Below are 25940 nucleotides of genomic sequence, written 5' to 3' on the forward strand. Positions count from 1 at the left end.
AGAAGCACCCAATAAGCACCTCCCTTGCACCCGCTTACCCCTCCCAAAAAAAGTGTGTCTTTCGTTTTGCGAGTTTCAACTGTAGTTCCATTTCATTTGAAATGAACGTGTCGTCTTTCATTCCCAGGCTTAGCAGCCAAGGAGAATAAAGAAAAGGCAAGCGCGGCCCCTCCCAGCTGTAAGAATCCTCGCAGAAAACCTAGGTTTCGTAACTACATTCTGGAAAAGAAAACGGCACAGTCGGTGTGTTCATTCTGCTTTTAATGCAACCGTTCCCTAGGACACTTGCAGAATCTATATTTCTCCTGTCATTTCGATCTTCCCCATGATTCCCTCAGTGAATTACAGTAAGTATATTATCAAAGTGCCAATCCTCACCCCCTTCCAGAGCATATAAAACTCTGAAAGGCAGCTGGTTAGGGGGCCCCTCTGCTAGAATCCATGAAGGGACACCCATATTTTCTCCACCATACTACTAAATATCCTGCGGTAGACCCGAGGCAGTGTTTTCCCATACACGAGCGAGCTGGGATTCTTCAGAAGCTACGGGTAGCTTTCCAATATCCATTGCCCGTCTCAGTCGCCCACCATACGAAGAAAGTTCATCACTTTTGTGGATCTCTGAATACACCCATGTAGATTCTTCAGCAGAGGCCCCGAGAGGTCACAGCTAGGAATCTGGGTTGCCTTCTCAGCCCACGGATGAGTCCTTCACTAGCTGCCGGCTGCGCCTCCTGTGATTCTTTGTGTGCTCTGTAATCAGCTCAGTAATTCTTGCAGTGGCCCAAGGAAACCAGCACAGACACTGGATTTCCAATAAACAAGCCACATCCATATAGCCTCCCCAGCACCACACCTCGCCGGTACCCAGAACTGCAGACCAAGTGCCCTTTTCCCAACTCTGGCTTGCTGGGGGTCCATGTGGCCTCCTGGACGGGGCTCTGTTAGCGCTTGAGCTCCATTTTAGCGATGGCTGCCCGGTGGACTTCGTCGGGGCCGTCAGCGAGGCGGAGAGCCCGTGCCCAAGCAAAGAACTGCGCCAGTGGTTGGTCGTTGCCGAGTCCTGCTGCCCCAAAAGCCTGTGAGTAAGCCAGGTGAGGGGAAGGAGAAAGAAGCCAGGGAGCAGAGAGGAAACACAGTGTTGTTTTTTAAGGGGAGGATGCGCTGTATTGCAAGTGTCTGCACAATGCATTAGATCTCAAAGAAGAGGCTTGGCCAAGTAACAAAGGGCGGGGGAAACAAAATTAAAAAAAATCCTTCCAGCAGTACCTTAAAGACCAACTAAGTTTTTTATTTTGGCATGAGCTTTCGTGTGCATGCACACTTCTTCAGATACACTGAAATAGAGGGGTGGGGGAGTATATTCACTCTGAACCCCTTTTTTACTGAGAACAACCTGCTGGTCGTTTCCTGAGTGGGTGGGGCTCATTTGACCATGAGAAACTGAGGATTTAGTGTAATCGGCCCAGTCCTGTGGAAGTCTCTGCCACTGGGGATTCAGTGGGTGCCTTCTATGCAAACCTTTACGGTACAGTGGTACCTCGACTTACAAACGACTCGACAACCGAATTTTTGACTTACGAATGCACGCTTACGAATTTCTCAACATCCGAACGGAAACCACGGCGGTTTTAGATAGGGTTTTTTCGACTTATGAATTTTTAGATGCTTTGACTTACTAATTTTTCCATTTCCAATGCATTCCTATGCATTCCTATGGGAAATCACGTTTCCAATGGCGCTTTTCGACTTACAAATTTTTCGACCTACGAAGGTGCCTTTGGAACGGATTAAATTCGTAAGTCGAGGCACCACTGTAAATGCCTGCTGAAAACTTCTAGTCCGCCAGGCCTATGCAGGCAATTATGAAGACATCCTTTCACAATGGTTTACTGATGCTTGGGTTTTTTTACTTTGTTTCTAACTTTTTAACATTGAAAAAATATATGCTTCTGCTGTATGTAAACTACTTTGATATATTTTTTATGAAATACTGGTATCCAAATGTTTTTTTTTATATAACTAACTAAATAATCCAGACAGAAATGGTGAAAGGAGCTGGAAAGCTGCATGCTATCCCAGGCAAACCCAAGACGGCATCCTCCAAATTGTTTTGGAACCCACCGGTCCCAGCCAGCATGGCCAACAGTTGGAGATGATGGGTGCGTATTTATTGCATTTCCATCCCACCTTTTCCTCCAAGTTGCTCAAGGTGGGATACATGATTCTCTCCCTCCACATTGGATCCCAACAACCCTGGGAGGTAGCTTAGGCTGACAGTGAGCCCAAGGTGAGCTTCACAACTGAAGGCCGATTCTTGAACCTTGGGTCTCCCAGCTCCAGTCCGATACTCTAACCACTACACCACACTGCCTCTCACCAGAATTGGGGGGGTGCCTGTTAGCTAGGCCTGGCTCAATACAGTGTAAATTATCTTGCCTTTGAATTGTGATGAGACCCTTGTACCCATCAATATACTGTTTGAGTTCAACTCCCACCAGCCCCAGACAATGCTCAAGGCATCTGAGAACACCTGGACTCCCGCAGCTTCCCTGCCCCTCCGCTAGCGTGAGAAACACTTGCCTGGATTGCTCGGTCGACAACATGCAGAGCCATCCTCGGGGCCACCACCTTGATCATGGCGATCTCAAGAGCCGCTTCCTAGGAGATGAGACAAAATGTCGGTCAGCTCTTCCTCAGGACTCCCCCCCACATACATAAGGGCACAGCTCTCAAACTGCCTTCATTCCCACCAAAGCCGTTTGACGCCACCTCTTGTAAACTGACCAGGCCGCTGGGCAGAGCCATGAACACAGCGCCAAAGGGAGAAACGGGTGGCAGGTGAAGGGGCGAAAAAGCCAGCCCAGCACTTTCTCAAATTCAGCAACGGTGTAGATCAAGAGAGGGGATCCTGGGGCCTTCCAGATGTTGCTGGACATCCATTCCCACCATCCCTGACCATTGGCCATGCTGGCCAGGGCTGATGGGAGCTGGAGTTCTACATCTGGAGGGCCACAGGTTCCCCATTCCTTGATTTCGCCCTTCAGGCCTCAAGCCACTCCAGCTCCACATCTCTGACCGCTTCAGTCTGAGATCTGCATCGTTCCTCAGTGCTACAGTTCTGATTCACAGAACCATAGAACTGTAGAGTTGGGAGTCCAACCCCCCAGCATACCTGAAGGAGCGTCTCCACCCCCATCGTTCTGCCCGGACATTGAGGTCCAGTACCGAGGGCCTTCTGGCGGTTCCCTCATTGCGAGAAGCCAAGTTGCAGGGAACCAGGCAGAGGGCCTTCTCGGTGGTGGTGCCCGCCCTGTGGAACGCCCTCCCATCAGATGTCAAATAAAAAAACAGCTACCAGATTTTTAGAAGACATCTGAAGGCAGCCCTGTTTAGGGAGGCTTTTTAATGTTAGATTATTTTATTTCATTTTTTCTGTCACATTTGTCCCCAGAGTGGCTGGGGAAACCCAGCTAGATGGGCAGGGTATAAATAATAAATTATTATAATATTATAATATAATGTGGGGATCATTTGCCCTCCCCGCTCCCTGCTCTTGTGCACCTGTGGCAAGGGAAGGGCCACAAAGCGTAGCACTAGACTTGTGGCCATCCAATGAAGTTGAATGTTGGAAGGTTCAGGAGAGATGAAGTCCTCCTTCACAACAGTGCATAGTTGAACTGTGGAACTCATGGCCACAAACTCAGAGGGCTTCAAACTATGGAACTAACCCCCATCATTCAGCCTGGGCACTGAGGTCCAGCTCCGAGGGCCTTCTGGCGGTTCCCTCACTGGGAGAAGTAAGGCTACAGGGAACCAGGCAGAGGGCCTTCTCGGTGGTGGCGCCCACCCTGTGGAACGCCCTCCCAGCAGATGTAAAGGAAACAAACAACTGACTTTTAGAAGACATCTGAAGGCAATCCTGTTTAGGGAAGTTTTTAACATTTGATGTTTTATTGTGTTTTAAATATTCTGTTGGGAGCTGCCTGGAGTGACTGGGGAAACTCAGCCAGATAGGCGAGGTATAAATAACAAATTATTGTTGTTGTTGTTGTTGTTGTTGTTATTGACAAATCCATGGATCAGGCCATCAATGGCTACTTGCCGCAACTGGCCTGATCCAGAAGGCTCTTCTAGCATTCACATCCCCGCTGTGAGCTGGTGGTGGGAATGACAGGGTTGAAAACTTTCCTTTCCCCACAGCCGCGGTTTTCGCTGGTTCGCGGACCCCAGAGATACTTTGAGCACATACCTTATTCCCAACAGTGTCCATCAAGTGTGCTGCCTTGAGGACCAGGAGGCGGGCCTGCTCAATCTCAACACGGGACTCGGCAATTTCTGCCCTGATGGTGCCCTGCTCTGCCAAGGGCTTCCCAAAGGCCACACGAGATGCCACCTGCCGAGGAAGGTATACCTGGCTGAGGGTTTCGCTCTGACCTAGCCAAAGACTGTTTGCCCACCGCAGCAACATCAGCTGGTTCACAGGACCTCAGGCAGACTACTGATCAGGGGCAGTTCTAGGGGGTATCCTTACTCCCAAGCTAAAAACAGCTTCACTGAAGAAAACCATCCATGAAGGCAGATTAAAAATAGATAAATGATTCTATATTTATTGTGAGCTGCCAGGAGGGTTATCACAAAAAAGGAGAAATATTTAGAAGGTTTAAATGCGGTACAGCCATACCTGTCCCAAAAAGTAACTTAAAATTCAAGGTACACTAGAGGACAAACAAAAAAACAACAAAAAAAAGGTTTGCTTTCAACTGCATGGCAATTATTTTATTTCATATATTAGTGGTGATATCAGTGTTCAAATGACTCCTATTTGGAATTCTTTCAGCTTTAAGAGTACATCATAAGACCTTGGTCCCATATAAATGGTCCCCTTTAAAAAATGTTATTGCCCCCTCCTCCTGCTTAACGCTAATAATGGTAACCAGGTTTTTTTCCCAGGGAGTATGAACGAGACAATCCAAATTTGTACTGTGTGCATGTGTTTGATTTAGTTATCAATCAGTTATATTGCTTTCCCCTTTTTAAAATCTTGTATGTTATTGAAATGTATTGTCCTTGTTTAAATAAATAAAAAATTAAAGGCTTTGAAGGCTAGCAGGTTACTTCCAGGCACATTTCAGAGGTGCTCGTGGTGACCTATGAAGCTCTCCGTGACAAGGAACCAAAAGTCCCTTTTTTAACATACAGGGTTTTAAAACCCTCTGGGGAGGCTCTTGGTGGAAATCTGAGACGGGGCCTGCTTGGTGGCTGCTCCTCCCAGGTGCGAGAACTCCTTGCGAAAGGGGACCCACTTAGCCCCTTTTGGACGCACACTATATTCTCTGCCAGTGAGCCATGGCCCAGTGGCCTTGTGACAGAAAAGGCCCTAGACAGGGCTAGGACAGACCCCCTGCCTGAAACCCTCAGGACGCGCTGCCACTAGTCAGTGCAGACAAGACTGAGCTGAAAGGACCAGGGATCTGACATGGCAAGGCAGCCTCTTATGACCTTCTGCAGGCAAAGAGGGTTTTATTCAGACAGGTCTGATAAGCCAGGTCAGATAGGTCTGATAAGCCAACTTGTCACGGCCACAGGAACCAAGCTGCAATGCAAAGGTCTCCCCCAAGCAGAAATGGAGGGAGGGAGGCAGCTCAGAATGAGATTGTGCTGGATAAAGGAGCTCAGTGACAGGCGGACATGACCCAAAGTGCCGAGGAGATCTGCTCCCTGAGAACCCTCGACCCCACACACCTTGCTGTGTCGCTTACCCTCTCCTTCATGAGGGCCAGCGCCCTTTCCGCAAAGCCGATCAGCCTCATGCAGTGGTGTATCCTTCCTGGGCCCAGCCTCCCCTGGGCTATCTCAAACCCTCGGCCAGGGCCCAGCAAGAGATTCTCTTGGGGCACACGGACGTTGTCAAAGGCCATCTCTCCATGGCCAGCTAGAAAGAGAAGGAAGGGGGGATTTCTTGGCAGAGGGAACCCCGTGCCGCCACTCCCTGGCTGCTGCTACACAACACCCCCACACCTCACAACTTGGGGGGCTCTGCCTAAGTAACTTGGGTTGATCGGGAGCATATTAAAGCCTTATTAACAATAATTCTTAAGTGCAGACACAGATCACGAATGTTTGATCTGTGATTCCTGCCTTGCAGGGGTATGACCCTTTGGTTCCCTCCCAACTCTACAATTTATATGAGTCTATGACAAAATTATAAAAAATTCCTTCAGTAGCATCTTAAAGATCAACATTATTCATAACATTATTCATAAGATGGCAACATTGTGTATGCCATCAAATGCCAACAGTGCCCTTCAGCTCTCTATATTGGACAAACAGGCCAAACCCTACGCCAAAGGATAAATGGACATAAATCTGACATCAGGAATCACAAGACAGAGAAACCAGTAGGAGAACACTTCAATCTCCCAGGACATTCTATGCAAGATCTCAAAACAGCTGTTATATTACGGAAAAAATTCAGAAACAGACTGGAAAGAGAAGTTGCTGAATTGCAACTCATTAGCAAGCTTAAAACCATGGAGTCACCTGGAATGAACAGAGACATAGGATTCTTATCTCATTATGCATGATCAAGCTTTCCTTAGCACCTCAGCCCTTGCTTCCCCCCCCCCGCAAGACCAATTGCAGTCATTAACAGTCGTTAACAGGTTTACCACTCCTATCAGCCCATCACCCATCACCCATTCCCATCACCCCCACCCCCCACCCTCTGAATATACATAAAGTCTGGTTACTTCTGTTTCAGTGTATCTGATGAAGTGTGCATGCACACGAAAGCTCATACCAAAATAAAAAACTTAGTTGGTCTTTAAGGTGCTACTGAATGAATTTTTTTATTTTGTTTCGACTCAGACCAACACGGCTACCTACCTGTAACTATGAGTCTATGATCACTGAAATTAGCAAGAGCGCAACGCTTGATCTGTGGGGGTTCTTCCCCAGGTACCGCCAGAAGCAGTTGGCAACTGGGAACAGGGCCTCTGCAGCGGTGGTGCCCCATCTGCGGAAGACCCTAAAGGCAAGAGAGGCCCAGCGCATGCCAGCCCTCCTTCCCTGGGAGACCTACAAGGGAAAACCCTAAATTAAAAAGGCTTTGCCTGACCTGGAGCGTCCTCCAGGCCATAAACACTGAGCGGCCTCACGATTGTGACTCCAGGCGTGTCCATAGGAACCAGCAACATGGACTGTTGCTTGTGCCTTTGGGCGTTGGGGTCCGTCTTGCCCATAAAGACGCAGAGCTGGCAACGAGGGTCCAAGGAACCTGCCAGGAAGAGAGGTTTGGGTGAGGGGTGCCTGTGTTGGAAATCGGTACTACCCTCCATGCTGGCTGGCTGTTTGCCAACCCCACTCCCCCAAATGCCCTTCCTTCTCGACTTGCACTGATGCATTGGAAACAGAAGAAGCCCCACCCCAGGCAGCTTCCACTCGTCTCTGCCTTGGAGCCGATTTCACCCTCCTTTGGTCATTTGGGAAATGCCCACAAGGCAATCCTTTGAAGAGCAGAGCTCAGTTCCCAAGCTCACAGCACCCTTCGAGTTGCTTTGATCCATACTTCCTGTTGAGAAGTGCTTCCGGGCAGTGTCTTACAGGCAAGCAATGAAATCTGGAACAAGAAAATTTCCCAGAAGCCCTCTAGGATGACGCCCACCATCACCCTCTGGAAGCCACAAGAAAACCTTAGATTGCAGGGAAAGGAAACAGGCTGAGCCCTTTTGGGAGCTGGCCTGCTCCTTCGCCACCCCACACTTCTGCATCCCAGCTGCAGAACCATGAGCCCCGATACCAAAAACTGGGGAGACGGTGCAATGTACCTGATATCCACCATTTGCGCCCGTTCAGGACATAGGTGTCCTTTTCCTTGACAATGGAAGCTTCAATGTTGGCGGCATCGGAGGAAGCAACCTAAGAAAAAAAGAGACAATTTGTTTTAGAGGCAATATAGACGCAAGGCTCATTTATTCATCTGCTGTTTTTATGTCCCACTGCTTCCTCAAACTGAAGCTAACAACATGGCTTGAATAAAACACCTCAGCCCCCAGGACTTTACCCAAGACCTTTCTGTTTCAGCTGCCGTCTTAAGGAAATTGTGCTGTGCCTATTTATGAAGATGATGATTTTACCTGGATTTTTTTTTAACAGCTTGACTGCTGTGGCTGCCTCGATTTACATCAATGCGTCATCATTCATTTCTCTTATGATTTATTGTTTGTTTGCTTTGAATACGGCATGATGTAAATACTCTGCTACCAAAATAAAGATTTTAATTTGAAAGAATAATTAAGAATCCCAATACCTCCTTCCTTAGTGTTCAAGAACCAAGAGGCAGCCCTCTTGGGGCCCAGGGCCACTGACCTGTGGCTCCGTCATAGCAAAGCAAGACCGGATCTTTCCATCCAGCAAAGGCTGCAGCCAGCGCTCCTTCTGTGCTTCTGTCCCATAGCGCAGAAGCACCTCCATATTGCCTGTGTCTGGGGCAGAGCAGTTGAATACCTGGAGAAGAGAGACAGGAGGTCAAACAGCAGCTAGCAAGCTTGGAGGGGGGAGGGGGAGGCCAACTTAAGAGACTTTTAGGGCAGGGGTTGCTCCTGCACCAGAGAATTAATCTTTGTTGCCATCATTCAGCCATGAGATGGAAGATGAACCCAGGCCCATCTCTCATAGCAAAGCTGATTTAGAAAGCCAAGCCAACTAATTTGTCCAACGCAGCTCCCTGGGGCCTTGGAGTGGTCAGACGTAGCAATGCAAGCTGCTGGAAACCACAGGAGGGGGAGGGGGCTCTTGTGTCCGGATCCTGCTTTCCCATAGGCACCTGGGGGGCCACAGTGAGGATAGGATGTCGTAATGCTTCTGTGTCCAACAAACAGTCCCCAAGAATGAGGAGAGGTTTTCTAAAAGACGCTTTATTCAGAAAAGCCTCTTGCACGTTCTGCTAGACCTGAAATTCAAAGCCTAAGGAACGGCCTAGGCCACAGGCATGGCCAAACTCAGCCCTCCAGATGTTTTTGGGACTACAACTCCCATCATCCCTAGCTAACAGGACCAGTGGTCAGGGATCATGGGAATTGCAGTCCCAAAAACATCTGGAGGGCCACGTCTGGCCATGCCTAGTAGGGGGTGTGAATCCAGGGCAAGCCCTCAAATTGCCAACCTCCCTGGGTTAGGAATTTCCGGCAGGTACCTCAGGCGCATGGAGCGAGCTCCCCATCAGCTCACACAAGTGGCTGTACTCCACGTTGGTCAGGCCTGCTCCGTACTTCATGTCCGGATCACTCTCCAGCGGCAGGAAAAGGTTCCAGAGCCCCTCAGACTTGGCCTTCTCCTGAAGGATGAGAGAACAGGTGCAGAGACTGAGACAGAGGCCTGAGGGCTAGGTCCTCCAGGGAACATAAGTAGATCCAAGAAGCAAGCTTGGATTGGGCTGAGCAAACTGGATTTGTGGTGTTTGTTTGCTTTTCATAGGAGGACTACCGAAAACGGAAACCCTGAAGAATTTGCACTTGGGAATGATACAGGGGAAAACCCCTCTCTCAGAATCAGATCAAGGCTTTTTGGGACACAGAAGGGTGTATAATGAGCCTGCATCTCTTCTTCTTTTCAGAAATCAGCTTCCTAGCCGTTATTCTGACTACAGAGGGAAATCCAAAATCATATGGCTTGTGATTGATGAAACGTATTTCAGCAGAAGCTGGGGGAGCAGGGAGAAGTGGGAAATGGTATCTCCAGTGCAGTGAGGCAGTAGAAAAAAACGGGGGGGGGGACACACACACCAAATGAGCAAAGTATATTTCTAGGTGAGCGAGTTGTGTCCCACATGTATAGCTCTCTGAAAAAAAAAACACACTGTATGTTAATGACCGGTGGGGGGGGGGAGGTGTGTGTAGGTGCTTATCCTCCTGCCCCTTGTCTGTCACCACCCATGCTCCTGTGATCAGAGGAGAGAAAGACCCAACTTATCTCTTCCCATAACTATTGGGAACAGAACAGGTTACGCCAAATGGGCAGTTAAGATGTGAAGATACAATAACCAGAATGTGGAATCTGAGGTTGTTTGACACGGTCCTATACAAAGTCTTCTTCTCTGGGAGAGATTTTATGCAACAAAGAAGGCAGGGCCTTTTTGCTCATGGCACCCAGTGTAGGGGATGCTCTCTCCCAGGAGCCACCTACCTGGCCCCAACTAGGGTGCTGCCCCGTGTGACACCAGGAGGAAGGGGACTTGCCTTGAGTTCTTCCATCAAGGGATGAGGAGTCCATCGGCTCGAGGAAGCCTGGTGGTCTCGCAGAAGCTGCTCGGCTGGGTAGATGTGGTCCTCCATGAACTTCTTCACTTTGTGGTGCAGCTCCTGGACGCGGCTGGGAAGGCCGTCCGGAGAGATGATCAGGTGGAACCTGGAAGCGGGAGCCAGCGTGGAGTAGCTGCTCCGTGGGAACGGCCTCGGGCCAGCCCACGTACTGAACGCCCTGGTGGGGGCCATGGGAGTTGGAAGTTCCTTGAAGACCCGGAAGCCTTCTTTTGTAGCAAAATCCCAGGCGAGGTCTGCCATGAACTCGGCCTGCTTCCCGCTGTTCCCAGCAGTCGCTGAGCTGGCCTGGCCTGTGTGGAACGAACAGACGCTACATCTTTAGGGACACCCCTCACCTCTGGGTCCACATGCCACTCTTTCTGCCTGGAGGGAAGAAGCTGGGGCCTCAACTGGAGGAACAACTGCCAGGGTCCAGGAGAGTGGGCAGATACGCACCACGCACTGAAAGAGCACCCAGTGCATGTATATAGCACATGGCTTCCTGCAAAGGATGGTGGGAATGGCAGTTTGTTAAGAGTACTGGAAACCGTGGCTTTGTGTGTATATGTGAAACTACAGTTCCCAGGATTCTCTGGGGGAAGTCACGTGCTTCAAATGTGTTTTAAGTACATGGTGTAATTCTGCCATCTCTGGAAGCACACTCCTCCCCATCTCTATATGCATCTCTATATGCAGGTGGACCCTCCTGTGAGGTGGATATGAAGAACAGGGGTGGGGATCTTCCCCGCATGGTCACCCACCTGCCAATCACCTGCTGCCACGGAGACACCAGGGGGCGCATAGGTCGGTGGTCCCTCCCACCTCTCAAATGTTGACCTATGGGGCGGGGAGGGGTCTGCTTCACCAGGGCCTCCCACACATTGGCACCACATTGGCAAAAGCAGCAGGATGGAACACCCTGCTCTCCAGCTGACCTGTGAAATGTCAATCCAGGTGTTTGCAGGGGTCAACCGCTTCCTGCCTTTGATTGCGTAGGCACGTAGGCACGTTTTGCCTCATATCTCAGGTTCTGAAAGTGCTAAAAATCACTCTCTTTTTTTACAAAAAAGTCCCTTCCCCCTCTCGGAGTCCGTTCCCTCGGAGGTCGAGGGGAGCGTTGCCGCGCAGCGCTGGTGGTAGACCGGAAGTGCCTAGAGATTGTGGTTTCATTGGGAGGGCGGAGCTCCCTCACACCATGGGTGCCCGTTCCCCCAGCCCGCAGCCCAAGTGGCCTCACTGCCAGAGGTAATATGTCTCTGAATGCCGGTTGCTAGGAATTACTAGTGGGGAAAAGTTCTGTTGCCCTCAGGTCCTGCTTTCTGCATTCCTTAACTCTTTTGAGAACAGGAAGCTGGATGAGAAAGGGTGACTGACTCTCCCGATGCCCTTGTCCTCTCACCTGTGAGCGAGCGTTTGTACACCCCCTGTAGGATCGCGGCCACTCGGAAAAAGGAAAAGGCCATGTAGAAGTTCCAGTTCTCGGCGGCTGGGGTGCCCATGTGCTTGCAATACATCTGGAAATAGGCCTCTGCCGTGGGGATGCCTAGCCGGCTCAGGTCACAGTCCCTCAACCCTGCAAGGAGCGAAAGCAAAGCTAGTCACGGAAAGCAGGATCAGGGCTCGGTGCTGGGGCCAAAAGGTTGGTACTAGCGTAAAGCAGCGGGAGGGATAATCTGTGGCTCTTCATGTGATGCTGGACTCCAGCTCCCAGCAGCCCTTTAAGCCAGCATGGCCAACGATCAGGGATGGCAGGAGCTAGGTGCATGGCAACATCTGGAGGGCCACAGGTTGCCCTAAAAAAACAAGCCTTTTTGCTCCCAGGGTTTGATGCCGACGGGGTGTCAGCTGAGTCAGGGTTTTGTTCTCCTGGTTCGACTTCCTGGCTCGGCTGCCCCTTGTCTTTTTCTCTGCAAGTGAAGGGTTAGGAGCTGTAATTGGGGAAACCATGGTGGCACAGGGGGGAAGGACCAGGCCTGCTCTGATGTTCTGAGTTCTCCCACGCAAGAGCTCTCTGAGATGCTGCTGCCTGCACCACCAACTGCAGGGTGTGCGTGCGTGGGAAGGAGGCCATTGTCAGTCAAAGGGCTACATTCTCCCATGGGCAATTTTCTGGAGGTGGAGCCAGAAGGAAAACTAGGTGGAGCAATGACTTTTCATTTCATTTCTTTTCATTTCACTTTTAATTTGTATTCCACCTTTCTATATTACTATACACAAGGCAGTTTCCAAGCTGAAGAAACAACAAATTAGACAGCAAAGATCCACACATGTGACAACAATCTGATCCAATTACTAAAAAGTCTCATCTGTGTATTATCTGTGCATAAATTGCGGCAAGCTTTTCCTGTTTTCTGACACTTCTGTGGAAGGATTTTAATTGTAAAGTGTAAATTTGTGGTGCAAAGTATTTCAGATTATACTGTGCTTTATAGTCTTGCAAGTTTGACAGCTGTGTTAAATGTGCTGGCTATGACATTTTGTAAATTACAACAGGCTAAACTGAAGTCATGGGAATGTCAGAAGGATTTCTGCATGATCTCTCCCTCTAGGCCAAGCAAGAGGCATTGTTACCATTCAGGGACACATTCCAAGTAAGCAAAAGCAATCAATGCAGGCATGGAATAGGGCCGAGGGGAACCCTCAAGGACCAGGCAGAGTCACCCTTATTCAATTTCAATGTGGCTTATGCAGGAGAATGACCCATGAATTGCACCAGAACTTCCAGCAATAGTCAGGCTTCCAGTTCTACGTGGGGCAAGAGACCATTTTCTACCCAGCATTCCCACCTCTTTCCCAGTTTTGTGTTATTCAAACCCAAACAGATGTTACTCCGATGACTTGATAATAAACATGTACCTTTCAGGATAGGGAAGCTGGAAGGCAGATAATACACCAGGCAGTTGTAGGCCACATCAGAAAGAGGGTTGCCCAAGGTAGAGAGTTCCCAGTCAAGAATGGAGACCACCTCAGGCTTCTCTGGGTGGAAGATCAGGTTGTCTAGCCTATCAAAGGAAAAAGGGGAAGAGATACAGAGGAATTCTGGCAGGTGCCACCTTAAAAGTGGAGGTGTGTGGGCTCCTATATGCTGTGCATTAAAAACCTTATTGCAACCAGCTTCCTCTAAAGCAGGCTTCCCCAAACTAAGGCCCGGGGGCCGGATGCGGCCCGTGAGGCTCTTTTATGCGGCCCCCCGCAACCCCCCTGCCCGCTGCTGCTGCCCGCTCTTAATGGCATGCTGCAGCTGCCCACTTCCAGGTTCCCGGAGCGTCGGAAATAGCTTGTGCGCATGCGCAAGCGTCATTTCCGGCGTGTTTCCAGGCAGGAGGAAGTGCATGTACACAGTGTTCTGGCGACCCGGAAGTGCGCTGGAAATCGCGTGTGTGCATGCGTATGGGTGCGCACTCCTGTGCGCTCCGGCCCGCAGCACGATCAGCACTGGAGGCACCGGCCCTCGGCGAGATAAGTTTGGGGACCCCTGCTCTAAAGCAACCTTTCCCTACCTGGCAAAAAGTTGTGGACTATAACTCCCCTCAGCCAGCATGGCCAATGGTCAGGGATTAGGGGAACTGTCGTCTAATAATATGTGGAGAAGAAAAACCAAGATGAGAAAAGTTCTCAGGGGTGCCACAAAATCTAACTTAAAAGCCCAATGCATTAAAACAACAACAACAACAACAACAACAACAACATCCCTTTTTGGCTTCTCCATAACTTTCGGAGGCCATCCTATTGGCTCCCCTTGCTCTAAAGAATCATGAGAAGAGACATTCACAGAGGGAGTTGTGAATCATGTCAGAGAGCTTCCCTTCACAGAACCTCCGGTCCTAACCATTTCCCAGGTTGCTACATATTTTGCTGAGAGAAACAGTGATCTGAACACACCTTTGCCATTCGTAACATGCCCAACCGGCACCGTTACAGGTGCCACATAATATACTTGTTCCACATTTGTAAGAAATCAATCTTTTAGTGTGGCAGCACCTACACTTTGGAACTCCCTGCCTGTTGACATCAGGCAGGCGCCTTCGCTGCATTCTTATTGATGCCTACCAAAAAACACTTTCTGTTTACACCAGCCTACCCAGATATGCGGAATGCCGACACGTGTTTTAGTCTGTTTTTAAGCTTATCACTGATTATAATTATTTTTGAATGTTTTAAGCAGCTGTTTTTAACTGAAAATTTTATTGTTTTATTTTTTGGGTAAACTGCTTTGAAGGATTTCCCGCCCCCCTCTTTTCTTTACAACCAAGCAGTACATATTATGTCTTTATTTTATTTCATAAAATGTGAAGCAGTGGTTTTCAACCAGTGTGTCGTGGCACCCTGGGTGTTTTGAATGATGGTCAGGGGTGCCACAGGCAACCCTGGCCTCTGTCCCTCTTTCCTTCCCTCCCTCCTCTAATGCCCTCTTGCATCTCTGCCTCCTAAAGGTTGGCATAGTTGTTTGTTGCAGCAGCCCTGGCTACAAGCTCCGAAGGCAAATGGTGCCTCTGGAGCTGGCCAGGGGGTGCTTCCAGGCATCCGTGGGGCAGTGTGAGAAGGCACCTCTCTCTGGGGCAGAGAAGGCAGCTCAGAGACCAGGGGTGGCGGCAGCAGTAGCTGCCCAGAGGACTCCCAAGGAGAGGGGAGGAGGCTGAGGGAACAGTCCACAAGGGAGGGTGTTAAAAAAAGGGTGAAAGGCTGCCAGCTCTGCAGGCGAGGGGTGGGTGACATAACTGGGCTCCTGAGCCTCACAGCAGTGCCACAGGAAGAATGGAGTTGGTCAAGGGAGCCATGGACTGAAAAAGGTTGAAAACATATGGTTTTGGGACTACAACTCCCATGATTACTAGCTAACAGCACCAGTGGTCAGGGATTAGTCTCAAAACATCTGGAGGGTCGAGGTTGCCTATGCCTGGTTTAAAGGGACACCTTAAAACTGTGTTTGGAGGGGGAGAGAATGCCGTTATTTGACACCTGAAATCTCCGTGCACGAGAGAGAGGCCCTCGCTGGCCGGCAGGTGGGACGGGAACCAGGCAATGAGCCTCTCCATGGCTGGGATGGTATGCGTCTCTGTGGCACGGTACTGTTTGCTCCACGTCTGGACTTGCCGCTGAACGTAGTTACCTGCAGCAGAAAGATGTCATTAAATATGGCAGGGGAAATTCTCCGCACTAAAAATCAACTGAGAAAAAAACAAGTTCTGCAGAACCGAGCAGAGGAATCATAGGACCATAAGATCATAGAGTTGGAAGGGACTCTGAGGATCATTCAGTCCAAGCCCTGCAATGCAGGAATATGCAGCTGTCCCATACGGGGATCGAACCTGCAACCTTGGCATTTCAGCACCATGCTCTATGAAATGGGGATCCTGTGGCCCTTCAGATGTTATCTATTACTATTGCTGTCATATTTATTTAAACTTATTAGTTGGTATTTTTTTTAATGAAAGCAACTCAATGTGCCTTACAATAAACACATACTGTACATTAAAACAGAAAAAACCCTCTATAATAATAATAATAATAATAATGGCAGCTTCCAACAAAATATTAAAATACAGAAATCCATCAAACATTAAAAGCTTCCCTAAATAAAAGACAATCGTGTTTTTAAAGGCAGGATTAAAACATCCACCCACTCAAGGCGGCCATGGATAACTAAACACCAAAGGCCTGGAGGAAAATAAACATTTTTTATTTCGGCCTAAAGGTGATGGCACCAGGCGAGCGTCCCTGGGGAAAGCGGCTCACAAGCAGGGAGCCACTGTTGAAAAGCGGTGTTCTTGTGTTGCTGCCCTTGGGACCTCTTGTGGAGGGGCGACATGGAGAAGGGCCTCACATGATGGTCAGGGGGTCTTGGTGGGTTCATATGGGGAGAGGCGGTCCTTGAGGCATCGGGGTCCTGAGGCCTTATAGGTAAAAACCAGGCATCCCCAAACTCAGCCCTCCAGATGTTTTGGGGCTACAACTCCCATGATCCCTAGCTAACAGGGCCAGTGGTCAGAGATGATGGGAATTGTAGTCCCAAAACATCTGGAGGGCCGAGTTTGGGGGTGCCTGGTTAAAACCAAGGGTAGGTTATCAGTCTCTAGCTCCCACTGTCCCCGACCACTAGCACTGATGGGATCTGAGAGCTTAACTACATCTTGAGGGCTATCACAGTTCTGTACCCTCACACTAGAGCGTGACAAGAGCGATGCCATTGCTCCAAACATTTACGCACCATGTTTCCCATAATCCTCCAGGCCAGCCGCCTTGATGTTCACACTGTGGATCTTACAGAGGACTCTGTTCATGGCGGTGTAAATCTCTGTCCGTTGGCTGGGCTCCAGTCCTGGGAGGGAGGGGTCCTTGAAGATCCGTCCGGCACAGTAGTCCATGAGGTAAAATGGGGTGCCAATGATACTGGAGCGACACAAGGATGTTAGTGCAAGAACATCAGCAAAACTGCAGGTCTGTGACTATAATAAACTGACTGGTTGATTGAGCAGCAGCAGAAAGGGCTTCGAGAGGCGAATCTTCAATAGTGGGTGACTGCGATGCACTCTATGTGGGGCTTCCTTTGGGCTTGATTCAGAAGCTGCAGTTAGCATGATTACTGACAAAAGCAAGACCCTTTCAGCATTTAACTCCTGCTCAGAGACCTGTACTGGTTACCAATTTGTTACTGGGCCAAGTTGAAGGTGTTACAATTGATACATAAAGCCGTTAAAAACTTGGGACAAGTTTACTGCTTCAATTTGCCGAACGGGCACTGTTACGAGTGCCACGTAATACCCGTTCTGAATTTGTAACAAATCAATCTTTTAATGTGGCAGCATGCAAACTTTGGAACTCCCTGCCTATTGACATCAGGCACTTCACTGCACTCTTTTTGGTGCTTGCTAAAAACCTTTCTGCTGACACAAGTCGACCTAGATAAGTGGAATGTTGACATGTATTTCCATCTTGTCTTTAGCCCATCATTGATGTTTATTATTGCTTGAATGTTTTAAATAAGGGTTCTTACTGATAATTTTATTGTTTTCTTTTTTTAAGCCGCTTTGGGAGGTTTTTTGTTTGTTTGTTTTTTTACAATCAGCAACGTATAGAGTTTATGAGATGATTGAAAATTACACAGGCCCAGTGATTCATTCTCAAACACACACACACACTCTAAACGCACCTTGAATCTTCACATAAGGCAATGACTTTAGGAACTGGAACACCAGCCTCCGCAACAGCCTTCAAAACCCTGCCAGGGTAAAGGAGGCCAGAATTAATGCTGGAAGAATTTGTTAGAGTGTGCTCATATTTCTTTTAAAAAACCTGATTGTGACAAGTTATACAGGATACATTAAAAATAACATTGTACCACTGCATAATTTTTTTTTAATTACCATAAGGACTGCCTGACCCAATTCAGAACCTGTCTATAATCCAAGATCTTTGCGTTACATCTTGCTCATGGGCCGAGCTTGTGAAATCTGTTAGGTTGACCAGCACACGAAGCAAGACCTTTGCAATTGGTGGCCCCGTGGATGTGGAACTCTCCTACAGTTAACATTTGCTTGCCTCCCTTGGAATCCTGGCATCCAATAAGGCCTTAAATTTTTACTTTTTTTTACTATTGCCTTTCCTCATGAGAGCTTAGGACGGTGGTCTAATTCGGTCTCTCACACACATCTGTTTGCATCCACTCAGTGCTTCACACTCTGTCTGAGCTTCTGATGCTTTTATTTCTCTTTGTGCTTCATTTTGTGAGGGCTTCGCCTCAAAAAGCAACGAATAAACAACAGAAATGAATAAACAAACTGTTGGCATTTCTGCCTCTCCCCGTCCTTTTTTTTTTTTTTTTGAAAAGGGCGATTCATAGGCTGCTGCTTGAAAACTCACCAAAGTGTTCAGGAATGACTGAATGGAGATCCCAAGCAGCAAGACACGAGGGGAAAATAACCCCCCCCCAAAAAAAAATTGGACATTTTAATTCTGTGCAACTTATGTTAAGAGAAAGACTGTGCACACTTTCCAATAATGCAGAACTCCTTCTGCCTGATAAATAATACTATGAAGCTCAAAAGCTTGCACATTCCTGCTTCCACTCAGCTACATGTGACTAATCCGATACGTCAGTTTACCACTCTTCTGAGTTAGGATGGAGACAGTTGCTAGACTTTTCACCTGTACTCTCTCTCCACAGCATGAGCAGAGGGAAGGAGGGGGCCTGGTGGCTTCTTCCTCAGAACGAACTGACGATCCCCAAACCTGATGTAGTAGGTAGGGTTGGACTGCCCATGGCTGAACTGCCGTAGCACCAGAGGCCCTGAAAGTGGGAGCGTGAGCCATCAGCGAGCGAAACCGGATTTACTACAAGGAGCTCACAAAGGTGTCTGTGGTCTTGCCCCCATCCATTTTATTCTCACAACAACCCTGTGAGGTAGGCCAGGTGGAGAGTGGAAAAGAGAGAGGTGACTGGCCCAATGCCTCCCAGGGATCTTTGAGGCTGAATGAGGGTTTGAACCCAGGTCTCGCTGTCCCTGTTCTCACTCAGAAACTTCAGACCTGGGGCAGATGTGGCTCTCCAGAGCACCCCCCCTAATGGTTCTGCTTTATTTTTGCCTGCATGGAAGGTGTCCCTGAAATGTGATCATGCTTCTTCCTTTACCTGGATGAGGGACTGAGATATTGGGGTATTTTTTTGGGGGGGGGGGAGGTTGTACAGAAACCTCTGGCTTTGGCATGTACCCTGCTCTACAACGATAAATGTGGCCCCTGGACCTCCTCACTGCTGGGATACGGTCCCTGGAAGCTTCCGCTCATGGGCTGAAAAAGGGTCCCCAACCCTGCTCTAACCACTACGCCATGCTGTGTCTCTATAGAACACAGTGTCATCTGCCGACAGAAAAGTAGCGAAGAATTTCCTGACACTTTCAAGATCTGTATCTTTTATAGCTGGGAAGGGGACCCAAAGCAGGAATGTGGAAAATGCCATAATATTGGAGGGCGGGTGTCAGGCTTCGGGGACTCAGCTCCCCCCGCCCACCTTTGGCTGTAGATAAGCAGGACAAAGCAAAAAGAGTGGCTTACCATTTAAAGAGTCTTTAATGGTCACAGCAAAAGAACAAAGAAGCCATTCTTGGAATGACGGTGTTCCCAATTAAGGTTTCCCCCCACTTCCCCCAGTCACTTCCGCGCCTTGCAACCTGATCTCACAACCACCATGTTTTTTGTGTAGCCACCTTATCTGCTCTACGTGACCTTGGACTGATATGCTGAATACTTTCTAGCGAGAGAGTCTGTCAGCTCTCTCTCTTCCTGTTCTTCTTCACTTTGCTGTTCATCCCAACTTTTGTCTTCAGAACTATGCCCCTCTGCAAACCACTGTTCCAAATCTATACTGCTCCACTGCTCCTGGGCAGCTTCAGGATCCTGGTCATGAGCAGGGGGAGGGGGAGGCTCCCACCATTCCTCATCAGAGCAGTACTCCTCAGCCTGGTCTCTGACAGCGGGGGAGGGGGGGAGGGGGAGAGATTCTATACCTGGAGCCCCCAGGATGCTTTCAATGTACTTCTGGAGAGGGGCTGTGGGGATCTGCATTGCCGACCTCACAGAACAGGTGTAAGGAACAAATGATCTCAGGGCAAAGCCCAGATGGCTCTCCAGCTCATGAATTGCTGAGTCCGGATCATCAACCTGAGACGAAGGAGGGAAAGGCAAGAGGTGGGTAGCAAGCATGGGCTCCAGGAAGGAAGGGGAGCAAGTGAATCAGAGAGGCTGTTTTTACAAGTCTGGCAGTGACGGTCTTTGACACGGCTGCACCTCTGCTCACCTTTAGCGTCTTCATGCCCAGCTGGGCAGCTGCTTTCAGGTTCTGCCCAAGGTCATCCAGAAAGATGGACTCTTTGGCCTGAATGCCCAGTCTCTCCAAGCACAACTCATAGATACGAAGGTCCGGCTTGCATACCCCTTCTCGGCAAGACTCAATTATCTAGAAGACAAAAGACAATAAAACACAGTGGTACCTTGGTTCCCGAACACCTTGGCTCCTGAATAAATTGGCTCCCGAACACTGCAAACCCGGAAGGAAGTGTTCCGGTTTGCGAACTTTTTTGGAAGCCAAACATCCATTTTGGCTGTCGGCATTTTTTCCGGGACCAATCTGCCAATCAGAAGCCACGCCTTGGTTTGCGAATGTTGGGGAATTTGAACAGATTTCCAGAACGGATTGAGTTCAGGAAGCAAGGTACCACTGTAAAGTAAAAATTAGTTTGGGTGCGCACAAGGAAGCCAGAGATTGATTGTTTCAGAGTGTTTCATAAGTTCATAACGGTAGTCACAATGAATGGATGCTAACTGCAAATGCAGAATGGGCAGTTTGAAGCTTTTTAGCTTTCTTTGCTAAATGCAAATAAGATAAACCAATGTTCTAATTGGATCACTGTCTATGATAGGGATGGGGAGCTCGCCCACTGCAGGTCAAGTGTGGCAGCTGGGTGGAGCTGCTCACCGGTCAGTCATCTGATTACACTATTTATTTAGTGGAATTATAACTCACCTTTGCCTCCAAGGAGCTCAACGAACCCTGTGAGGTAGGTTAGGCTGAGAAGCAGTGACTGGACCAAGGTCACCCAGTGAACTTCATGGCCTAGAGGGGATTTCAGCCTTGGTTTCCCAGGTCCTAGCCTGACGCTCGAATCACTACACCACACAAAACTCTCGCAGCATAATCAGATTTCTCTAATGCAGGCATCCCCAAACTTCGGCCCTCCAGATGTTTTGGACTACAATTCCCATCATCCCTGACCACTGGTCCTGTTAGCTAGGGATCATGGGAGTTGTAGGCCAAAACATCTGGAGGGCCGCAGTTTGGGGATGCCTGCTCTAATGAGATGAGAGCATTAAAAAAACCTGGAATCTCTGTTGCATGCTGTGAACTCACCACATCAAACTGCTGCCGGTCAAGGGGCAGAAAACTTTCTCCACTGGGCAAATAGAAATTGTTACTCAGGACGGCTGTCTTCAGGCCTTCTGCTCGGATGCGCTTTATAGCCTCAGTCATAATGGGAAGCTGCCCTGACATTCTGACGCTGGTCAAATCGGCAAGGAAAGACTCCACTGGGACAGAGGATTTTGCCTTGTGGGAAGAGGTAAAAAGAGAAAGGAAAACGGTGGCTGGAACATCTTTGGGTGGAAAAGATCACGCCAAATGTTTCACACAACCCAATAATACCATGCCATATTCTACACACTGAATCATTTTTTATAGCGTGAAAGAACAAAGTTGAACCACAACGGCAGAGAAGAAATGGAAGAAAGAGCAGAGGGCTCCCTCCCTCTTTGGAGGAAGAGGTTTGAAATGCAAATGTGTTAAGACACTTGGGCAGTTCACGATGGAGATGTCTCCCAATTTCTGCCTATGGATGTTTCCGTAATTGTTTCAGGCCCTAAATGCCAAACAGCCCCTTTCCTACAGACTTTCCTGGGTGCCAATCTCACCAGAGGCGACCCACTGTCCTCATAAGCTTGGAGTGGTGGCAGCGGCCCAGGAAAGGACATTCTCTGTGTAAGCTGGGAAATTCTCTCCCCACAGAGGTACGTCTGGCACCTTCATGGCAAAGCTTCTAGCAAATGCTTCTTTGCCCTGGCTTTCGACATATGCATATTTTTAGGACTCATCTTATTTCTGTGATTATAAGTGGCTTTAAACTATTTTTAATGTTGGAGGGTTGGGTGATGGGCAGATTAATAATAATAAGAATAATAAATAGGAGTGAAGAACCTTTCAGCCTTCCAGGCGTTTCTGAACACTTCATACCATAATCTCTGGTCACTGGCCATTTTAGCTAGAGCTGAACAGAGGCAGAGGCCAGCAACAGCCAGAAGGCCGCAGTTTCTCCGGCCCCTGAGATAAGGACTCTGCATGTGAGCTCTTCTACTTGCCCTCAATTTAGGTGACAGAAAACAAACAGAAAAGCTGGCTTACGATCTTGGAGCACTGCTGTCCAAATACATGCAGAAACTCTGCTGGCTGCAGCTCCCCTCTCATGTACCTCAGCCAAGGTCCGTCCTCCCCTCCCGATCTCATGGCCTGCTTGATGGTGCCAGGGGGCACATGATGCCGAACCTCCCAGTCTACATAAAGGAAGGCAGATGGGTGAGGAAGCAACATTAATAATTGGGGCGGGGACATGAAAGGTTTCCTACCAGCCACAGGTGTTTCCTATAGAAAGAAATGTTGTTCCCTAATATTGGGAATGGACCCAGGTGGCGCTGTGGTTAAACCACAGAGCCTAGGGCTTGCAGATCAGAAGGTCGGCGGTTCGAATCCCTGTGACGGGGTGAGCTCCCGTTGCTTGGTCCCAGCTCCTGCCAACCTAGCAGTTCGAAAGCACGTCAAAATGCAAGTAGATAAATAGGATCCGCTACAGCGGGAGGGTAAACGGCGTTTCCATGTGCTGCTCTGGTTTGCCAGAAGCGGCTTTGTCATGCTGGCCACATGACCTGGAAGCTGTACGCCGGCTCCCTCGGCCAATAATGCGAGATGAGCGCGCAACCCCAGAGTCGGTCATGACTGGACCTAATGGTCAGGGGTCCCTTTACCTAATATTGGGAATACCTGTCATGTCTAGGATGATGCAGCCTGGGGAAGTCTAAACTAAACTTAGAACTAAACTTCCAATTGTGTGTCCTCATTGGGGGCTGGTGTGCTTCGGACAATGAAGAAACAAGTTCTGTTCTGAGAGTTAATGCTGTGAGCCCCTCCATCCTATGCTCAGGTGGAAATAAAAACCATTTATCTTCAAAACACCACAGTCTCGGCTCTTAGCCCTGCTCTAAGCAGAGGCTTTTAGTCACTTCTTGGAGGAACTTGCCTAAGACTCTTGCCTGATTCCTACCTTTGGGAGAGGAGCCAATGTGTTGTAGTAAATTCTGTTCTGTTTGTGAGTACATTCTCGAGTTTAGTCAGTATATTTTACAATGTTTTTATTTTGTTTACCTGTAACCTGTACTTGGGAACTATGTAATTTTGATATGATATGTGGTTTTCTTTAAATAAACCTGAAAAAGATTATTTCTAGTCTGTGGATTTTTTGGGGACTTCCATGAGGCAAAGCTAAGTCTAAAGTGCTCCAGACTGCTTGCTCCTAATTAAAAACAAAACAAAACAAAAAACACCACAGTCTCCACTGAAGTTCATTCCAAGGCAACTGAACCCTGGGAAAGCGCAGGCACCCCTGGCTTGGCGTTGGGCACAATAATACAAGGCACATTTTACATAGCAGAGAAAGGACTTGGAATATTCCACTTCACATTCCATATTAAGGCAGCTCAATCAGCAAATGTCAGACCGGATGGGAATGTCACTGGTACAGACACTCACCTGCTGCCAGCTTGATTGGGGAAGGAAGGAGAACACCCCCCATATCAAAGATCACAGCTTTATAGGGACAGGTTGAAGAATTTCTCCATAGTGAGTGTGGAGGTCTGTACCAGAACCGTTGTAGGATGTGTGATCTCCTGACATGGTGGTTACAGAAGGCTTGGAAGAACCGGCCAGCACACATTTTCTGGAACTGTGTATGAAAAGGGGAAAGTAAATGCTTTAGAGATCTGTTGCAAGTTAGTAGTTTCCAGATCTTGGGATAACTTCTTGTCTGCACAGGTTTCTCTTTCAATGGCAACTTTTGCATCTTTCAGGTTACTGAGCACATCAGATGTTTTGACTCTGTGTAGTGATCTAGTATCTAGAAACATCTAGAGGGTCACAAGTTTCATATTCCTCTGTTAAGCTATAAATAATAATTTACCATGGCTATGCAGGCGGCTCCTTGCCTAGGGCTAGGTTGCGCACCTCGTATCAGAAACCTGTGGCCCTCCAAATTTTACTGAACAAGCATGTTTTCAAACGCAGCTTTAAAACTTGTAGGATGAGTCTTGTCTGATTTTATAATTGGATCAGGTTTCCACAAATGCGGAGTTGCCATTGAAAATAATACAGGCCCAGCAACCTGGTTGAGGGCAAACTGGCACGTAAGGTATGAACAGTCTAGGATAAGGGAAGGTGGTATAAGGCTTTGACGATTATCCCTATCACTTTGTGCCTGTAAATCTGCACAGTATTAGTGCACTGTTCCTACCTGTCTGGCGTCAGTTGTTCACAACTCCCACCAACCCCAGCCAGCTGGTCAATGCTCTAGTTATCTCCCGCTTGGACTACTGCAATGTGCTCTACGTGGGGCTACCTTTGAAGGTGACCTAGAAACTGCAATTAATCCAGAATGCGGCAGCTAGACTGGTGACTGGGAGTGGCCACCGAGACCACATAACACCGGTCCTAAGAGACCTACATTGGCGCCCAGTACGTTTCCGAGCACAATTCAAAGTGTTGGTGCTGACCTTTGAAGCCCTTAACGCAGGCATCCCCAAACTTCGGCCCTCCAGATGTTTTGGACTACAATTCCCATCTTCCCCGACCACTGGTCCTGCTAGCTAGAGATCATGGGAGTTGTAGGCCAAAACATCTGGAGGGCCGCAGTTTGGGGATGCCTGCCTTAACGGCTTCGGTCCTGTATACCTGAAGGAGCGTCTCCACCCCCATCGTTCAGCCCGGACACTGAGATGTAGTGCCGAGGGCCTTTTTGCAGTTCCCTCACTGCGAGAAGCAAAGCTACAGGGAACCAGGCAGAGGGCCTTCTCGGTAGTGGCGCCTGCCCTGTGGAACGCCCTTCCATCGGAGGTCAGGGAGATGAACAACTACCTGACATTTAGAAAACACCTAAAGGCAGCCCTGTTTAGGGAAGTTTTTAATCCGTGATATTTTAATGTATTTTTGTATTTGTTGGAAGCCTCCCAGAGTGGCTGGGGAAACCCAGCCAAATGGGCGGGGTATAAAAAATAAATAATAATAATAATAATAATAATAATAATCAGGCACAATTGCTGTGGGTGTAGTTCTCTGCTGCTTTCCAGGAAGAATGTTAATTGAGCTGCAGAAATTCTGGCAGTGGCAGTGCTACTTACAAGTTTTAAACTGTGTTTTGCCACATACCGTTTAAGTGTGTGGCTTTGTAAAGCTATCTCCTGAAAAGCAGGATTAAGAAATATACATTAAATAGGAAATAGATACAGTAAATAATATTTGAACAGATTTGTTCTTTTAACGTACAACAGTTTGATTCTATTTGGGTATTGCTTTTAATTTGCTGAACTATTTGCATGCTTTTGTTACTGTTATTATTATACAGGTTGGCCAACCTGGGAACAAAAGATCTACACTGATAATGGGGGACATGAGATCATACAAATAAGTAGACAAACACCACCAGTGACTGAAATCCCACCGCGCAAAAGACAGTTTTCAAGGTTCCTGACACCCCCTTCCCTGAAGCTGAGGCCACAACCTCCAGCACCCCGCATTTTGCCCTTCTCTGCTTTGTCACCCACCCTCACTTCCGCCCTCTCCCCAGAAAGCAGCTGTGGTGACCTCTGACCCGAGGCGATCCTTGCGTCGAGTCCCTCGCAGCAGCTTCTGCCTCTCGGCGGTTCTCGCGAGAACACGGGCAGGAGGGTCGAGCGACGTCCTCACGACACCCCCGCCCACTTAACAGCAGATCTGGCAACCTTCGCCCCGCCCCACTCTGTCGCTCCCTCTCTGCGCCTGCGCACGCGCGGGTC

The 25940-nt window shown here is 48.6% G+C and overlaps 1 protein-coding gene across 2 annotated transcripts; it reads right to left on the bottom strand.

Annotated features, from left to right (window-relative positions):
• Nucleotides 1–195: 195 nt before the first annotated feature.
• Nucleotides 196–25840, bottom strand: ACAD10 (acyl-CoA dehydrogenase family member 10). 2 transcript variants are annotated; one of them, XM_060276341.1, is made up of 21 exons: nucleotides 25750–25839; nucleotides 23647–23839; nucleotides 22249–22397; nucleotides 21205–21399; nucleotides 20095–20253; nucleotides 19805–19958; nucleotides 18447–18588; nucleotides 17452–17520; nucleotides 16510–16691; nucleotides 15261–15411; nucleotides 13158–13303; nucleotides 11701–11874; nucleotides 10239–10612; nucleotides 9197–9337; nucleotides 8371–8508; nucleotides 7830–7920; nucleotides 7121–7279; nucleotides 5763–5935; nucleotides 4253–4396; nucleotides 2584–2661; nucleotides 196–1079 (listed from the first exon to the last, which is right to left on the bottom strand). In XM_060276341.1, exons 2-21 carry the CDS (start codon nucleotides 23828–23830, stop codon nucleotides 945–947), a joined length of 3138 nt encoding a protein of 1045 aa, XP_060132324.1. In that variant the 5' UTR covers nucleotides 23831–23839; nucleotides 25750–25839; the 3' UTR covers nucleotides 196–944. The 2 variants fall into 2 exon arrangements, with proteins under 2 accessions (XP_060132324.1, XP_034974282.2); XM_035118391.2 differs by lacking the exon at nucleotides 2584–2661 and having other exon boundaries at nucleotides 25750–25840.
• Between the last annotated feature and the right edge of the window lie 100 nt (nucleotides 25841–25940).

This window comes from Zootoca vivipara, chromosome 6 (assembly GCF_963506605.1).
Source record: "Zootoca vivipara chromosome 6, rZooViv1.1, whole genome shotgun sequence".
In the NCBI taxonomy this organism is placed as follows: domain Eukaryota; kingdom Metazoa; phylum Chordata; class Lepidosauria; order Squamata; family Lacertidae; genus Zootoca; species Zootoca vivipara.